Source organism: Panthera pardus, unplaced genomic scaffold (genome assembly GCF_024362965.1).
Source record: "Panthera pardus isolate Hobbes unplaced genomic scaffold, ASM2436296v1 HiC_scaffold_8, whole genome shotgun sequence".
NCBI classification, from domain to species: Eukaryota; Metazoa; Chordata; class Mammalia; order Carnivora; family Felidae; genus Panthera; species Panthera pardus.
The window spans coordinates 33,749,838-33,769,604 of record NW_026527013.1 but is presented as its reverse complement, the minus strand read 5'-3'; the positions used below and the strand labels follow the sequence as shown (position 1 = coordinate 33,769,604).

Below are 19,767 nucleotides of genomic sequence, written 5' to 3'. Positions count from 1 at the left end.
TTGAGACATCTCCATACAGTTTTCTACAGGAGCTGCACCAATTTACGTTCCCAGCATCAGTGCACAAGGGCTCCCTTTTTTCCACATCCTTGCCAACACTTGTTATTTCTTATCTTTTTGATGACAGCCACTCTGACAGGTGTAAGGTGATATCTCATTGTGGTTCTTTCATTTCCATGAAGATTAGTATTAGTGATGCTGAACACCTTTTCATGTACCTGTTGGTCATGTATGTCTTCTTTGGAAAAATGTCTATTCAGATCTTTCACCCATTTTTAAATCAAATGGTTTGTTTGCTGTTGAGCTTTATGAATTATTTATGTATTTTGATACTAGCCCCTTAACAGATATGATTTGCAAATAATTTCTCCTATTCAGTAGGTTGCCTATGTCCTCTGCTTGCAGAATCTTTTTAGTTTGATGTAATCCCGCTTGTTTACATTTGCCTTTATTGCTTTTGCTTTTGGGGTCAGATTCAAAAAAACCATTGCCAAGATCCATGTCAAAGGAGCTTACATTTTCTTCTAGGAGTCTTATGGTTTCAGGCCTTATGTTCAAGTCCTTAATCCATTTTGAGTTCATTTTTGGGTATGATTTAAGAAAGTGGTCCAGTTTCATTCTTGTGCATGTGGCTAACCAGTTTTCCCAGCACCATTTATTGAAGACACTGTCCTTGCCCCATTGTATATTCTTGCCTTCTTTGTCATAAATTACACACACACACACACACACACAGGTTTTATGCCAATATCTTGTTGTTTTAATTACTATAGCTTTGTAATATAGTCTGAAATCAGGTAACAACTTTTCTTAAGTCACATGCTTAAGTATGCAAATTACTTAATTAAATATATAACAACGTGTGGTATTAGAGGGCTCCCAACATTTCCTTCTGCTTAATGAGAATGACTACTTAAAAAGTGTATTTATTAAATTCACTAGCCTAAGGGCACAGCTGCCAAATAGATTTTTGTAAACTTCTCATGGGAACAGAGAAGCTAAAAGATATTTTATCACACGTAGCTTTCTGAAGATAGCCTTGCCACTGAGTGCAGTACTTGGTACTTTTCTACTAAATGCTTTAATGTTTGCGAGCATCTCTGTGCTTCTGTGGAAAGCATTATTTTCTCCATAATTCATACAAGCACTGGTGGCACCAGAAGAAACCAAAAAAGAACATTATCTTTTTTTTTTTAATTTTTAATGTTTACTTATTTTTGAGACAGAGACAGACCGTGAGCAGGGGAGGGGCAGAGAGAGAGAGAGAGAGAGAGACAACAGAATCTAAAGCAGGCTCCAGGCTCTGAGCTGTCAGCACACAGCCCGACACAGGGCTCGACCTCACGAACTGCGAGATCATGACCTGAGCTGAAGTCAGACGCTTAACCGACTGAGCCAGCCAGGCACCCCTATTATCTTTTTACTTTAGAGGTGGAAGAATGAGCATTTTATCAGGCAAAAGCCAGTTTTAACACCATAACTTAATTTGCTGACTTTTTAGAACAGGAAAATTAAACATAAACTGGACTTTGGTGATGACTGAAGGTCATCCTCAATTAATCTACTGGTATCTTCAAGAGCTCCAAAGAGCAGAAGTTTACTCAAAACAAACCGAAAATACACTAATAATGCTGACTTTATAACCAATAATAAAGGACAAATAATAAGATGTGAATTACAGGTCATACAGAAGAAGGAAAAAAACCAAAAATGTTATGTAATTCATAAATTCAACATTTACGGAGTAGCAACTGGCTATCAGGCACTTTTTTCAAAGGAAAACAGAAGAGCAGTCCCTAGGTCTAATATTTGACAGGGGCACAGTGGGGGCAGAAAAGGGTCCTAAGAGAGAGAAGGCAGGTGATGGAGAAGGCTTCACAGAAGTGCCTGCTCTAATCTAGGAGGAAAAAAATTGTGTTGGGGCAGTGGGGGGGTGAAGGGGGGCACTTGCCCAAAATAGACTCAGATGGCTGAAGACACAATTTAAAAATAGAATCTCCACAGATAAGCATAACTTTCCATTATCACCTGGCCAGCATAATTTAGTCTAAGAACATATAAAGAAATCATTTTGTATTTGAAAAAAAAAAAAAAAATCTCTAGAACCAGAGGGTTTAGAATCCAGTGAGAAGTTTCAGTGGCAGACACAGAACAGGACAGAAAGAACAATTACAAACACTTGCATGGAACTTGTTTACGCTCCACACACTGAGAACTTTACATACATGAACTCTCGTTACCTCCAACTCTTCTGAGGGATGTGCCTTTTTATCCTCATTTTAGAGACAAGCAAGTTGAGGCTCAGAGAAGTTAAGTAACTAGCCAACGTTTAAACAGACCACAGCAGAACTGGAATGGGTGAGACATTCTGGTACAGAATAGAAAGAAGAGGCCTTGAACCTGCAAGTTAGAGCTGTCTGGACAACAGAAGGGTATTTGTAAGACACCTTACTTCCACATACAGGCCATAATTTTTTCCGGAATGCTATTCAAATACCCAAGCGAATGAACAAACTCTGTCACTGCCCAAAACAACTTGCTTTACATAAGAGGAGTGCATTTTTTTTTCATGAGGAATTGTCTCAAAAGAAAAAACAACAACAACAACAACAACAACAAAACTTTGGAAAATACTGAGACCAAGCTAATTATGTACAAATGTTTCACTTGGGAACTACTTTAAAATTCCCAAGCACCACCACCACTAGTAACAACAAAAACCTGACTGGTAGAAAGTACTGCATATGAATTACCCAAGTACTGTGAAATGACGAATTTGTTCATCAATGTGCAGGGACGACAAGGTTGAGATCCACAAAAAACTGGCTGGGAAGACAGGAAAGGTTAGTCAGTGGAAACGTAAATATTATTGCTAGTGACTTCTCGATAATTTGAGTAGACTGGAAAATGGAATAAAAACACAGTGCAGGCAACAGTAGGAATGATTACTGGTGACAAGAGTAGTTGCCACTTGCTGAGCACCTAGCATGTTCCAGGAGCTATGCTAAAGATTTTATATTTCTTATTTAGTTTTAGAAAATGTTATGATCTGCAAACACAGGTATGGGGGCGGTGCTAAATGAATGTAAGGAATTGGCCAAAGGTCAGAGAGACAGTAAGCAAGAGAGCTGAAGCTGGTTGGTGGCTCCCCGCAAAGCCATGTGTCTTGTAGACAAGATAATATATATGCATCATTGTAAGATTCCTCACTACCATACACAACTCACCTTCTAATACAACTACATTACAATATGTAAGTTATTAAAATATTGTGATGTCTGTACAAGTTGTTCAAATAATGTGGGTTTGTAATGGAGGATTTTTTTAAGGACCTATCTGAACACCAAAACATTTTAAATTGCCATAATTTTTCAACCTAAGTAAGTACTTCCACCTCCATGGAGGTCTAATGGTTACTGTGCAGGCAGATAAATGACTAGGGAGTGTAGGGATGAGGGCAGAAAGTGAGCCCAAATGTGAAAAACCATAGTATTGGGAATCTCAACTCCTATGATAGAGGATGCGTACAAAAATAAGTAAAACTAAAAAAGCAGATGGCATCCTTTACCTAATATTGGCTTATTTATCCCAATTCAATGTCCTGTTTCTTTTTCAAATAAAAACTGAAATTTTCAGATGAACCCATGCTTATTTGTTACCATTTCAGGTCAGTGAGAAATTTCAAGTGGAAGTAATGAGACAGGCAGAAATTACTCCTCATGTTGCTTACATGGTTGTTTCCTGATTAGGAAGGTAAGTGACAACAGGTAGGCATGTTCATGGCAGAACTACAAGATTCTACATAAGAGCAAAACATCTCCTTTGCTCACTATTATCCTCACAGCTGCCTGGGGTCTGGTTCACAGCTTAGTGTCTATAACTTTTATTAAGTTTCCATAACATAGCTTGATTACAAAATATTTCCAAGAGCTTAGATACTTCACTTCGAAGTAATTTTACCCTTACAGAAAAGTTGCAAAAATAATATGGTTCCCACAGCTTCCCCTAATGTTGACGTCTTAAATGACTATAGTACAACGAAATACAGGAGATTAAAGTAGGTACAATACTACTCACATACAGACTTCGAATTTCATCATTCATACTGTTTATAAAGATATGCAATTTTTAACATGAGCTTTTTTATTTTTTATTATTTTTTTTTATTTTTGAAGGAGAGAGAGAGAGAAAGAGAGAGAGAGAGAGTGAGCACGAGCAGGGGAGGAGCAGAGAGAGAGGGAGACAGAATCCGAAGCAGGATCCAGGCTCTGAGCTGTCACCACAGAGCCTGATGTGGGGCTCGAACTCATGAACTGTGAGATCATGACCTAAGCTGAAGTCGGGGGCATAAGCGACTGAGCCACCCAGGCGCCCCTAACATGAGCTTTTTTAAAATTAACATTATTTCTATCATCCATTAGGATATCACGAGGAATCCTGAATACCTATTGGTAGCACAAGAAAACAAGTAGGTCGTCTTACTTTCCCAAGCAATTCTTCACTCACGGCTCAAGGCCTATGAGAGGAAGAGCGGCAGGACGCAATTTGGCTTTCCCAAGCATTCCCCACCCCCCCACCCCCCCGCCACTAACCCCAAGTAACAGCTACTAGCCTGAGTATTCATTCAAAGGATAGAAAGCAAACACCAAGTTCAGTGCTATGAAACGGCTAGGAGGGCAAGCCTGGGTCAAGTGTTTTCTATTAGAGCATAATAGTATGAAGCATGAAGAGAAGGCTTTGTTTTTCACTTCAAAAGACCCGCCCGAATGTACACTATTGTCCTATAAATGAGTAACAAATCGAAAAAAAGTGTTCTGGCTTTAGTGCAGGAAAACTCACAGTTTGGGACCTCAGCTGTCATGCTCAAAAGTAGTTACGCAGCTTCCAGCACTGCAGGCTTATGAAACTTGACCAATGCTTTTGGGGGTACAAGGATAGGCACGCGTACCGGATCATCTCCTTGAGTCCACATTAATACCCTCAGGTGACAATTTATTTAGACGAAACAAAAGACAATCCTCTGTGCAGGCCTTAGTGTTGTGAGTCCACCACCAGAATGTTGTGGAGACAGGAGAGATGCGATGTGCTAACGCTCTCCAGACTGTAGCTGATAGGGCCACTGTGGAACATACACTTTAAAAAACAAAGCAACAGCTGCTCAAAATGTTATCATCCAATTAAAATTTTTTTAACATTTATTTATTTTTGAGAGACAGAGCATAAGCGGGGGAGGGGCAGAGAGAGAGAAGGAGACACAGAATCCGAAGCAGGCTCCAGGCTCTGAGCTTTCAGCACAGAGCCCCACACGGGGCTCAAACCCACAAACTGGGAGATCATGACCTGAGCCGAAGTCAGATGCTCAACCGACTGAGCCACCCAGGCACCCCTGTTATTATCCAATTAAATGAATCATCTCTCTGTAAGTAGTCATATACCAACATGTCTTCAAAAGAGATCTCCAAAGCAAAGTTTTAAACCGAAAAAATTACTAAATACAATCGAGACCACAGTCAAGCTCTCACTTCTGCCATACCATGGCTCTGGCAACATCATCAAATGGCTACAGTAGTTTTCCTAACTGAAGGTGGATGTACCTAACTGATGATTAGGAATCATTTATAATACACAGGCTAATTATAGTTATAATGGCGGCTGCATGGAAACCATTCACAGATGTGTCAAAGCACCAACTTTGTGTGGGCTGGTATGTAAACTTGTTTTTGGTGAAACTGTATTTGGTTCGTTGGGATACTGAGATACTTGACTTCTAGACAAGTTAAGGTGGTGAAGATACAAAGAATTTGTAACAAAGTCTTTAATGAATGACTGTGGTGGTAATTAAAGGTAATAAATAACTCATTTATTATTCTTGAGCAAAATCAAGATGGGCTCAAATGCTGAGTTGCTTATTAATATCGAGGTTTTATAGTTAAAAAGTATTAATTTGGGGCAAATGTGGCTAAGTTTTACTAGAGAGGCATTTCTTCTGATTGGGTGCTCTCGGAGTTTTCTGGCTCTGGATGTCTTGTCAGTTTTGGGTAGGGAAAAGGGGTCCTGTTCTGTTAACAATATCTAGACATATCACTGAGTAACAGTTAAAATAAAACAAATTACGGTAACTCATGCTCATGATATTGACTGGGAGTCAACAAAAACAGGTATGATTATTTTTAATAATTCTGCCTGCAAACGCACACCTGGCTTACTATATTTAAGGAACAATATTTTTGAAAGATTTTTATGGGTGAAATGAAAGAACGGAGGGACTGCACTGCTAAGCCCCATGTAGCTGGAAACAAATATACTGGCAAGCCTCCTTCCTCAACAGCACCAGAAAAATATACACAGTAAGGAGTCACTGTTTTCACTGACCTTCATGAGCAGTCTCATCTCACCCCTAACTCTCTAGGAGAGAGACCTCACTGCCTTCCCCACAGGCCCTGCCCTGTTCCTTACAGAAGGCTGGCAAATGCCTGCTCCCTAGATGAAGAGCGACAACCTAGTGTTTGATAACTTCACCTCTGTGTAAAGAGCAGGGGAAGACAAGAACTGGCCAAACATCACAATCCCAAGTTTTCATTCTCGGCCCAGCAGAGAACCACAAAGACCGGGAATGGCCAACAGTTTCCACCTCCAGGACTCGCAAGTGACGGAGGTGGACAAGGCTTTCCGGCGAGCTGTTATGTGGGTCAAAGGTTCTGTTTAGGGTCAGCTGGACGCAGGGCTCTGATCAACGGGGCACGGCAGCCGAAGAGAGACACCGGAGCAGCAGCAACGCCATCCCAGTGCGTACTGAAGCCAGACAGACTAAACAAGCACCAAAAATGCTGGCAAATAACCAGAGTGCAAATTTAAAAAACAAAAACAAACCTCCCTCCTTTTTTCTCATTTTTCGAAGGAGGCTTCATGTGAACCTAGACATGGGTCCTCTGAAGTCAACTACTGGCAAGGTATATAAACTCCCAAGAAACTGGAATCATTATAGGCATTTAAAAAAAATTTTTTTTTAATGTTTATTTATGAGAGACAGAGACAGATCATGAGCAGGGAGAGAGGGCAGGTAGAGAGAGAGAGGGAGACACAGAATCTGAAGCAGGCTCCAGGCTCCAAGCTGTCAGCACAAAGCTCCATGTGGGGCTCGGGCTCACAAAACTGCAAGATCAGGACCTGAACAGAAGCCGGATGCATGCCCCTAGGCATTTTTAAAGTACTATGTTTGATAATCTGATGAAACTAAAGCATGGTCAACTCACCTCTTTTCTCACACTTTGTCTCAGCAAAAAAGCAACGTGACTCAACACAGTCATCTTCTAAGGGACTGATTCTCTTTATCTCCTTACAGTCACTAACTTGCCCAGGGAGGAGATAAATGTAAAAAAGAAAGAAGACAAAGGAAGAATCCTGCCGTGGTTTTTACTGTTTTTGACCAAGGACCCTAACCCCCTACCCTCTAAGATGTCGCACTGATGAGGCAGGCTTAAATCTGACCTTCAGGAACGGAACTGCGTGGTGTCGTCATCACTGTGGCCTCTCGCTGTAGCTACCATGGACGGGCAGCTGGGTGCCCAGGTCACAGGAGGGCTGGGGGAGGAAGTCAGAGCTCCAGAAGCCACGACCTTGCCAGCTACCGTCTCAAGGCCCCTGCTAAAGAGGCCAGTCCTCCATCCTACTTAGTGTTCCTGGACATCTTTTTTTCACTCTCTGCCTTGGCCAAACCACACAAAACAACAACTTACAAAACATTTTGCTTACAAATGGAATCCCACCTAAAAGTAAGAGGAAGTTTTTATTTTCCTAACTCCCATATTACGGGATCTCTCTCTCTCTCCCTCTACCTGAGTGGCCCTAGAAACAACAAAATGTCACCTATTACTTTATAAATTGAATGAAAGGGCACTAAGATTTTTTTTTTTTTTTTTTTTTTTTTGCACAAAGTGTCTCTTATCTTCCAGGATGCAAATTAAGAATTCAGATGTTCTTGTAGTTTTTGAATTGTTCAAAGATGCCTGCTTCATTCTGCGATTTTGCTAAAATCCTTATCAGCTGCTTACATTCTGACTCAACTGGTGGTCTGGACATACAACAAATACTTTGGTCTTATTTTCAGGTGTTTTCTTCCACACTGATATATTTAATTTAGGGTACAAGCTTACCCTAAGCTTGTAGCAAAAATCACACACACACACACACACACACACACACACACACACACACACGTAAAACAGAGCAAAATCTGTTATCCTTCCCTTCTCAATCTTTAGCATGCCTTTATTAGCAATCTATGTTTTGACCAAACATGTCCATTACGACACTAGAAATGAAAGTATGTACATGAGGACAATGAGCACTGAGCATCTTCTAAACTACTATTATTTTTTTAAATTTTTTAAATGTTTATTTTTGAGAGAGAGAGAGAGACAGAGACAGAGACAGAGACAGAGCCCGAGCAGGGTAGGGGCACAGAGAGAGGGAAACACAGAAGCTGAAGCAGGCTCCAGGCTCTGAGCTGTCAGCACAGAACCTGACATGGGGCTCAAACTCACGAACTGCGAGATCATGACCTCAGCCAAAGTTGGACACTTAACCGAATGAGCCACCCAGGCTCCCCTAAACCATTACTCAGATTGTTAAGAGGTGTAGAATTTTGTCGTGGGTTGGAATATGGTGATAAACATTTTAAGTGTTATCAAAATAAGAATCAAGAATAAACAAGTTATTTACTCTTCCACTTGAATAAAACCAGGTTTTTCTAAAGTACTAACTTCTAAAAACACTTAAAGTATACATCAAAAATCTAAGTGACGACTTTATACATTGTACTATAACTCAAAGAATAATCCCCTGACCTGATTTCTAATACAAAGCTAAGATTTCAGCTTACAAAATCATCAGCATGGTGTCACAGTCTTACATAACCAAAATTATTTTATTTTCATTTTACTTCAACAGTTGCATCTGAACTTAAAGCTTGCATTTCTTCTAGTTAGTGCTTTGCAACTTTGTAACACCTGTGGCTAGAAGCCTGTTTAGACCAGACCACATTCTTAAATAATCCTCTAAACTACACTGCTACTTCTGTTAAATATTCAGTTAATACAAAAAATGTGACATTCTTACAAGGAATTTTATCATATCCTTCCAAAATATGCTTATTGTTGACCTAAAGCTCAGTAAGAGTAAACCCGTATGCTATAGTGGTGGACATACTTCTAAAAGAAACTCATTATAAATGAAACAGTTAATATATATTATCCAAGTCTGCACTGAATTTGAAGAAGAATGCCAAACTTCAATTAGTAAATCGTTACAGACACCTGCTGTGTAAAAGAACTATTAACAACATAAACATATACATAAACAATCAGAAGACAAAATTCCTTCCTCCAATAAGCGAAGAACTACAAGAAATTAAACACAAACACACAGAAAAATGTGGTCTGGCTTTTCTCATTACCATAAACTACCTGTGCTCACCCTTGGCCGGTCACAGGGCTGACTCCTGAAGCGAACACTGTTGAATCCCTGCCCAAGGACAGGAGAACCACAGATGCTCGGGAGAGCTGGTCTAAGAAATATGCCAGCCAGTGTTTTTAATCTTTATACTATCAAGTTAAGGAATCAATGCAATTTGAATAGGAGATAATCCGTGGAAAGTGGTTATCATGGCTCCTGGTGCATTGTAACTTAGAGAAATGTTGGGTATTATGGTGTTACTACAGTTACTAACATTAACAATGTTAACACAGTAAAAGGGTGCTGGACAGGAAACTGAGACTTGGATTACAGATGAAGACAACCTCTCTGAGCCCCTTTCCTTGTCTTAATGCAGACGACAAGGCCTCCCACCCCAGGTTGTGGGTGATGTGAATCAGATGCTAATGAACGTGTAGTGCTTACTTATTAGCCCAGTGCCTGGCACATAGTATCTGCTCAACACACAACAGATATGTTTTTTAAGTATTCAGGTGATACAAGGTCCTAACTGAACAAATTTTATTAAAGTGCTAGGAAGGGAATAAACAGGGGCTATGGTTCCTGCGGAGGGAAGATGAGAAGGTCTTCCTCCAAAGAGGGGTGGAAAGGGAAGTCCTCTCTCTGGTGACATATGGCCTAAGGCCTGGGGAAGGAGAAGGAGGTGGCCAGGAGAAAAGCCTAGGGAAAGACCTAGAATGGAAGCTCAGTGAGGAAAGGGACTGTCATCTGTCCTCTTTACCATGCTATCCCCAAGCCGAGAAGTTCCTGACATGCAGCAGACTCACTACTACTGAGTAGTGCTCAGTAACGATGTTAGAAGAGCGTTTATGGCAGAGGGCACAACAAACGTAAGGGTCCTGGGTTAAGCAACACCCCAGTTGAGCAGCCCACAAAGAACCGAAGGAAGGCCAGCAGTAAGTGGAGAAACTGTGGCTGCAGTGTGGTTAGTGGGTGGGTGGCAGGAGGTGGGTGACACAGGAGGGGGCCAGAGGACACAGGAACAGTGTCAGCCATAGCTTAAACTCTAGATCTTATTCTTCTTTCAAAGAGATGCCACCGATGGGTTTAAGGGACAGTGGTATGACTTGATTGATTTCTTTAAAAGATCACCCTGGCTGCTGTGAAAAGAACATATTTTAGAGAAGCAAGAATGGACTCGGGGGACCTTCTGAGGAGCCAAAGTGCCAAATGAGACAAAAGGCAAGTCCGAGGCCTCAATGAGAGCAGTGGACTTGTTGACGGGCTGGGTTATCGGGATGGGAGGAACGGAGAACTATGGAGTAACTCCCAGCTTTCTACTTTAGCTAACAGCAGATACTTGTGCCATTTACTGAGAGGGGGTCAACACAGGAAGACTGGCTAGAGACAAGCAGAATGAAAGCCAAAAGTTCTGTTCTGAACTGGTTCGCCTGAGAGGATCCTGGGAAGATGGCGGCGTAAGAGGACGCTGGGCTCACCGCGCGTCCTGCTGATCACTTAGATTCCACCTACACCTGCCTAAATAACCCATAAAACCGCCAGAAGACTAGCAGAACGGAGTCTCCGGAGCCAAGCGCAGAGGAGAGGCCCACGGAAGAGGGTAGGAAGGGCAGAGAGGCGGTGCGCGCTCCATGGCCTGGCGGGAGGGAGCCAGAGCAGAGGGGCGGCCCGCCGGCCAAGCAGAGCCCCCGAGTCTGGCTGGCAAAAGCGGAGGGGCCTGACAGAGTGTGTTCCGACAGCAAGAGGGACTTGACATCTGGAAGGTTATAAGCTAACAGCTCTGCTCGGAGAACGGGAGGGCTGGGAGGGAGAGCTGTTGAGCCCCGGACGGCAGAGCTCAGCCTGGCGGGGAACAAAGGCGCTCGCCAGCGCCATCTCCCTCGCCCATCCCCCAGCCAAAATCCCAAAGGGAACCAGTTTCTGCCAGGGAACTTGCTCGCTCCGAGCAAACACCCAACGCTGTGCCTCTGCGGATCCATCCCCCTGGCGGGTCTGACTCCCTCCCGGTGCCACGGGGCCCCTCCGAAGCGGATCTCCGAAGGAAAAGCGAGCTGAGCCTGTCCCTCCCACCCCTGTGCACTTTGCCGATCCACCCAGCTAATACGCCAGATCCCCAGCACCACAAGCCTGGCAGTGTGCAAGTAGCCCAGAAGGGCCACACCACCCACAGTGAATCCCGCTCCTAGGAGAGGGGAAGAGAAGGCACACACCAGTCTGACTGTGGCCCTGGCGGTGGGCTGGGGGCAGACATCAGGTCTGACTGCGGCCCCGCCCACCAACGCAAGTTATTCAAGACAGCACAGGGGAAGTGCCCCGCAGTCCCGCACCACTCCAGGGACTAGCCAAAATGACGAAACGGAAGAAGTCCCCTCAGAAAAACGTCCAGGAAATAACAACAGCTAACGAACTGATCAAAAATGATTTAAACAATATAACAGAAAGTGAATTTAGAATAATAGTCATAAAATTAATCTCTGGGCTTGAAAACAGTATAAATGACAGCAGAGAATCTCTTGCTACAGATATCAAGGGACTAAGGAACAGCCAGGAGGAGCTAAAAAATACTATCAATGAACTGCAAAATAAAATGGAGACAACTACGGCTCGGATTGAAGAGGCAGAGGAGAGAATAGGTGAACTAGAAGATAAAATTATGGAAAAAGAAGAAGCTGAGAAAGAGAGATAAAAAAAATCCAGGAGTATGAGGGGAAAATTAGAGAACTAAGTGATGCACTAAAGAGAAATAATATATACATAATTGGTATTCCAGAGGAGGAAGAGAGAGGGAAAGGTGCTGAAGGTGTACTTGAAGAAATAATAGCTGAGAACTTCCTGGATCTGGGGAAGGAAAAAGGCACTGAAATCCAAGAGGCACAGAGAACTCCCTTCAGACGTAACTTGAATCGATCTTCTGCATGACATATCATAGTGAAACTGGCAAAATACAAGGATAAAGAGAAAATTCTGAAAGCAGCTAGGGATAAACATGCTCTAACATATAAAGGGAGACCTATAAGACTCGTGACCGATCTCTCTACTGAAACTTGGCAGGCCAGAAAAGAATGGCAGGAGATCTTCAATGTGATGCACAGAAAAAATATGCAGCCGAGAATCCTTTATCCAGCAAGCCTGTCATTCAGAATAGAAGGAGAGATAAAGGTCTTCCCAAACAAACAAAAACTGAAGGAATTCGTCACCACTAAACCAGCCCTGCAAGAGACCCTAAGGGGGATCCTGTGAGACAAAATACCAGAGACATCGATACAAGCATGAAACCTACAGACATCACAATGACTCTAAACCCGTATCTTCCTATAATAACACTGAATGTAAATGGACTAAATGTGCCAACCAAAAGACACAGGGTATCAGAATGGATAAAAAAACAAGACCCATCTATTTGCTATCTACAAGAGACTCATTTTAGACCTGAGGACACCTTCAGATTGAGAGTGAGGGGATGGAGAACTATTTATCATGCCACTGGAAGTCAAAAGAAAGCTGGAGTAGCCATACTTATATCAGACAAACTGGACTTTAAAGGCTGTAACAAGAGATGAAGAAGGGCATTATATAATAATCACAGGGTCTATCCATCAGGAAGAGCTAACAATCATAAATGTCTATGCGCCGAATACAAGAGCCCCCAAATATATGAACTGGTTCGCCTGAGACATCTTGAGTGAGGACGTCAACTAGGAAGCTGGTCACAAGAGGCCGTACCTGAGAGGAGGTGGTCCATGACAGAGCTGTAAGGACAGCAGTCAAAGCCAAGGGACAAGGTGAAATAATAAGGGATGGGTCTTTGTCAGGTAATAACAACCACATCATCTATCACGTTTCTCTTCTGGTTGGGTTGCCAGAAAGTTCCAAACACAACATAAATCTTAAAGGAAAATTTTCTTCTTGGGAATTCTGGACATGATAATCTACCTCTTTTACTTTTTCTCTTCTTTACGGTGTCAGGCTTCTTTCTTGCAAACATAAACAAAATTTATTTATTTACAAAATTGCAAAAATTTTATTTTATGTACAACAAGAAAGGGAAAACAGAAGAAATGAGGCAGCATAGTGACATCCCTGGGGGAGTCAGGAGGACTGGCCCCCACATCTCCTTGCAGAGTGTACAATTAGAGACACATCAGCTGAACGTTATGTGGGGGTGTTGTGCTTCTCCGATCGACCCCAAGCTCCTCAAAGGCATTAACCCTCTTATTCATTTTTGCATTGCTGTGAAATGGGCCAGCGTCCAGCTCAGAGTGCACAGACAATACATGTACCCTCACACCATCTGTCACCCATTTGTAAATGCAAGGGACTGAGGCCTTGCTCCAGTACTCTAAAGCTCAGTTCTCTGTTGTTTTAAACACAGGACAGTGTGTGATTAAATACCAGTAAGGAATGCACACAAACGTGAGGTAAGTTTGGATAAATCTTCAAGGCCTGGGTTGGAAGACTTCAAGGAGGGGAAAAAACAACAAAACTCAACTGGTCTTGGAAGATGCACAGTGTCTGGAGATGTGGAAGCATATTTCAGAAAGCAGCCAAAAAACAGAAGCAGGAAGGAGTCTATTCTGGCTGGAGGGAAAGGATTTTGAACAACGAAGTACAGGGAGAAGGGAGCTGGAAAAAACCGTGAAGACACAGAACGGACATACATGAGTGCCAACTTTAGGTTTTAGAGTTTCAGAAAGTTACAAACCGCTGAGAACTTCAAAGAGATGTTGAATGAAGATCACATAAATTCAATGTGTAGAATGGATAAGAGAGTAGAGAAAGTGTCACGACTGCGTCTTTTAAGTTAATAAGAATCTGATAAGAAGGAGGCCACAGGGTCCACAAAGTCAGAGTCCACCCAGACCTGCTGAGTGATGTGCTACAGACAGAGAAAGAGACCATGAAATTATAACCCAGGGTTTGAGACCGACGGGTCAGGAGACGAGCAGTATGCTCAAGAGAAATGAAGGCAGCAGGAGGAAGTGATTCGAGAAAAAGGTGGTACCTTTAACTGCGGGCAGAAGAGGCTTCAGATGACAGTGGCCACTCTGTTTCCAGACCGCTCCCCCACCGCCCCGCCCTTGCAGCACAACACATACGAGATCTGCTCAAGTCCTTGTGGGGAAGAATTTTCCTTAGTATTCTCACATAAACATAATAGAAAAGCTCTTGCACGTATTTGAATCTCTCTATGGGTACAAAAGCAAATGTGAATGGATTTGCTTTGACAAAATAAAATTTATTTACAAAATTAAAAAATTTTAAATTTATTTACAAAATTGTAAAAAGCTTATTTACAAAAATAAAAGAAGTGGCCAAAACGGTCTCCTACGAAGCACTGTGAGTTCACATTTGGACATTTAAACAAAAAAATATTGTTATGGAAAAAGATATTCTACATTGTCTAGCCATGAGAGAACTGCAAATTAAAACCACAAGGAGATACCAACATACTATGAGAATAGCTAAAAAAACATGTTTTTAATCTAATGATTTAACAAGAAGTGACACAGGTGCAGAGCAACCGGGACTCTCATGCACAATGCTGCAAAATGGGGCAACCTCCACCTCGGACAGTGTCTTACCAAATTAAACTTGTATTTTCCCTATGACCTCACTCCTAGGGACCTACCCAAGAGAAACAAAAACGTATGTCCCCATACAAGTACCTGCATGCAAACTCATAGCAGCTTTACTCGTAATCACAAACCTGGAAACTGAAATGTGTATCACCCAGTGCACAGGTAAACAAACCCTACTGCAGACCTCCATACAACGGGATATGACTCAGTGACGCAAAGGAAGTAACTTCTGGTACAGGCAAAAATATGAACGAGCCTCAAAAGCATATTCAGTGAAATAAGGCACAAAAGGCTACATGGTACGACTGTATTTATAAAATATTCTGGAAAAGGGAAAACTACAAATATTCTGGATTTGGGTTACGGTGGTAGTCACAAGCCATTTGTCAAAATGCATAAAAATGTACATTCACAAAGGGTGAATTTTCCGGTATCAAAATTACTCAATAAACCAAACTTTAAAAGAAAAAAGAAAAAGATAGCATTTTAACATTTGTTCAAAGACAACTGTTAAGGTGTAACTTTATTATCTGTGATTACTCTGAAAAATTCTAGACATTTCTTAACTAGCTAGAATACTACAAATGTCCTTAATACTGAGAAGAAATAAACCTCATGCTTTTTCCCTCTTTGGGCCTCAAAACATTCCTATGCAAAGACAGGGCTGTACGGGTGTGAGTGTGCTGTGTGAATGCTGCTTATTGAGGCACTAATAAAGTGAGTCTTGTTTCCTGGACAGCTGTCGGCTCCACTGCTCTTCCGTCAGAAACAGAAGAGGAGAGCTCTTATGCTCATGGAATGTGGCCTTCTCATTGGACAGCTGTTACGTCATGCCCAGAAACACTGCCCAGGAACCCATTCTCAGCACGCACCACGAAGAAAACGGTAAAAACAAAAATGACAACAAAAGACCCAAGAAACGATTATACAAAGTACATAGATATAAACGAAGCTGTGCTATTTAAAAGCAGATCACTCCTAAGAAATATTTCTCAATATTTAATATTCCAGATTGTCTTTTTTACGAGTCACGTTTTACCTCATCTTATTATCCTTAGCATACAACCTCCGAGTTCAAATATATCTATTTTTTACTTTTCAAAACACATTTTGTATGAGCATGCTTCGATTACTAATTCCATACAATTATGAGAGTAATGATTTTACCCTTTGTATTATCAAATGCCCACCTAGAGAGTTTGCCATTTTACAGTTTGGTCTGCTATAAGCCATTTTCAGTTGAACAAGGGCTTTCAAATTCTTTTGACCATTATGCACATTTTCCGTCGCAACCCGAGAGAGAGGTGTGTGTGCGTGTGCAAGCAACACTGAGGCTGTACGAAATAAGACTTATGCTTACCACGAGATGTTCTCTAATATTTCCTTTCGCATTAGAGTCCTTAAAATGCTGTCAAATAGCCACACAATCCATATCATGACACACAATTTTCAAAATCATCGCCCCAGAAGATGGGGGGAAAAAAAACCTCATTAACATTTTTGCCTGTTTTAAACACAGGCTTTTAAAAATTCACCTAACTATCTGTCTTTAAACACATGAGTGACCTTCCCTGAGGCTGACTCACAACTCACCACACTCTGTTCTCCCTCGGGGTCCCCAGCTGGCTGGGGTGAACGGCAGAGATGGAAGGGACCGTCAGAATCCAGGCCTCTGCTGCTCCCGGCCTGCAAATACTTGGGACCTTTATTTCTGTCCATTTACCCACCTTGTTATTCCTTGGCCTCTACACACATGCACGCATACACGGAATGAAACAGAATTCCACCAGGTAGAAAAAGGGTTGCAGTAGAGAAGGAAGTAAAGCCAAGTTTTTTCTTAACATCCATGCATTTCAGTCATGCCTGCTGTGCTGATTTTCCAGTATCAGAGAGAACAAGTTTAAAAGGCTGCACTGGCATATAAATCACACACAAAAAGTATTTTCAACTATCAACAATTTTGAGTTTTTAAACTGCCAGTCAATATTCTATTCTACCATTCCACACTGAAAATGGGGGGCATGGATGTGAATCAGGCAGAAATTTTATATGAAGATTGGAAAACTTACTTTTAAGGACTCCCACAAGGGAAACTGGACCAATGAGAAAGGAATCTGAAGAGAAAAAAAAAAAAAATCAAATAAATTAGGCGGGAAAGATCAGAGTTTGCCTAGCCCTACTATATGAACCTATAATTATTGTTTATAAGCCTTAGTTCATTTTAACTTTATGTGTATAACAAAACTAACATTAAATTTATAGGTGCAGTATATACAGTTTTCAGAAAAAGAGTTAAGCTGTAACTGCCTGTAGAGTTCTACTAACTTTTTGAACCCAAGGGACATAAAATGATGGTGTGAAACCCTTTTGAAACAGAAAGAGAAACACAGTACAGAGATCTGGCTACTGAACTGACAAAACAAATATTTCCTATCACAAGCAATAAGGACTTTAAAGACTTGACATTTTTCTGAAGAACCAGAGCTGTCTACTCCTTAGCAGGCCAAATGTTGGGGTTTAATATAGAAACAGGGAGGTGCTCCTGGGTGGCTCAGTCAGTTGAGTGTCCGATCAGGTCACGATCTCACAGTTCATGAGTTCAAGCCCCACGCTGGGCTCTAGGCTGACAGTTGGGAGCCTGGAGCCTGCTTCAGATTCCCTCTCTCTCTACCCCTCCCCCCCACCGCCTCTCTCACTCTGTCAAAATTAAATAAAAACATTTAAAAACTTAAAAAAACAGACAAACAGGGAGAGGGAGCAAGACTGGGGGAGGAGGAGACAGGGCGGGGGGCAGAGCAGGATGGGAGAGAAAAGGAAGGGAAGGGAAGGGAAGAAAAGAAGAGGAGAGGAGAAGAGAGGTGAAAAGGGAGAGAAGGAGAGGCCCAGAGGGAGAGGAGAAGAAAGGAAGAGAGGGAGAGGGAAGGGGAGGAGGAGCAGGAGAGTACGAAGGGGTAGAGAGGGGAGGCAGGTGGAGGGAAAGAGCAGGCAGGAAACCAGAGAGGAGGCCACAGAGCCACTTACAGGAGGAAGTGGAGAAACAGGGAAGGAGGAACAGGCCAGTGTGGCGGTGGGAAGCACAGCATGTCAGCAGTGCAGGGGCCCAAGAGCACAACTGGGCCTGAGGGCCGGCCAGTCCCCACGGGAGGCAGGGAGAGGAGTCATCTGCAGTAGCCAAGCGTGACACTGGAGACAACCAGCGCACTCACAGTGAGTTTGCAGTCATGTGGACAGCAATACGCGCTAGAATGACCAAGCACTTCTCATGTATTAGGCACTGTGCTAATAAGCACTTCCTAAGCTTTATTTCACACATCACAACAACCCTGTGAGACAGGTAGGTATTATTTCTCTCCCCATGTTACAGGTGAAGAGGATGTTCGGGGATGCTGGATAACTTGACTGAAGACACCCTAAGAAGCCAAGACAATCTGACTCCACAGCCCCGTCTGCTACTCTGCCTGAAACACCTCTCAGTGCATTTACTGCACATAAATTCACCCACAGCACAACCTGTTTGCTTTCAATGACATTTTCTAAAATTGGAAAACAGAACCACACCTCCCTATTTCCTAAGACAAAAATACCTCAATTCCAGTGAACACCACCCACTAGTCTTGATGACATCCCATCACTGGCCAAAAAGGCATGGCCCCAGTACCGTTTTCTGTACTCACTTGAAAGGGGAGAGTAAAACGTGGACTTTGGACAGTGTCAATATGCATATGGGTGTGTGAGTCCGTGAAGGGTGTGTGTGGTAGAGACCACGATTCTGAAGGCATTAACGGACAGTTACCTTCACACGAATCGAGGGCATTAAGTTACTTCTAAAGTATTTCCATTTAATCACAAATTACAAGTCTAGTATCATCTGCCTTTACTCTGCTGGAGTAAATGATGGCCCTGAGTTTCAGAATGGACACAGAAAAAAAGATCTATCTTCTGCTCAGGCAGGAAATGGCAGTAAGAAAAAAAAATGACAGCAACAGTCTAGTTTAGGCTGACAGAGTAGAATCTCAGAGAAGTTGGCTGTCTTCAGAGTAAGCAGCACCCCACCCTGGATGTCAAAACTCCACAACAGGGGTGACATTTAGTTTAGTTTTTGTTGTCACCAAAATGTGAAAGCACCTGACAAAACGTCCATTCTGAAACTAAAGTGCTGTATTTTCAATTAACTATCAAGCCCCCCCCCCCACCCAAACCGACTACATATTAGTTTTCTAAAAGCTTTTCTAAATTTCAAAAAAATTTATAGTGTGTAATAAAACACACAAGAGGGCTGTAACAGGTACTAGGATGATAATGACTTTAATTTTCTTCTTTGTACTCTCCCCTCCCTAATGTAAATATTTCACATTTTAATAAGAATGTAAATATTTCACATTAATAAGAAGAAAAAAAGGCCTTACAACTTATTGTAATGGTCCATGGTAGCATTCTTTACTTCTTGATTAAAATAACCTGTAAAACTTCATTGTACGTTACTGGCACTTTTTTGGTACTTAAAAAAATAATAATAGATTTTGAATCCTGTTGATGTACATTTTGCCCATTTTCCTCTATTAAATGTTATTCATTAAATTGTTCCTTCAAATTTAAAGACGTAATGTAAAAGTCATACAGTTGGAATGGCCAAACTATTCCACTGGGTATTTACCTTAAAACGTGAGCCGACAGTAAACCTCAATTTACTCTCTAAAACAAGATTAACTGACAGCCTAAGGTGATTAAATGTGCT

The 19,767-nt window shown here is 42.0% G+C and overlaps 1 protein-coding gene across 6 annotated transcripts in view; it reads right to left on the bottom strand.

The window, feature by feature from the left end:
• Window positions 1-19,767, bottom strand: part of SLC25A26 (solute carrier family 25 member 26) — a 137,023-nt gene that overhangs the window by 15,417 nt on the left and 101,839 nt on the right. For 5 of the 6 annotated variants that reach the window (XM_053897477.1, XM_053897478.1, XM_053897479.1 and 2 more), the window contains one exon: window positions 17,102-17,146. The exons of the other annotated variant lie outside the window; for it this stretch is intronic. In XM_053897477.1, coding sequence (XP_053753452.1) covers window positions 17,102-17,146 — 45 coding nt within the window. The remainder of the gene's footprint in view (window positions 1-17,101; window positions 17,147-19,767) is intronic. 6 annotated transcript variants of the gene reach the window in all.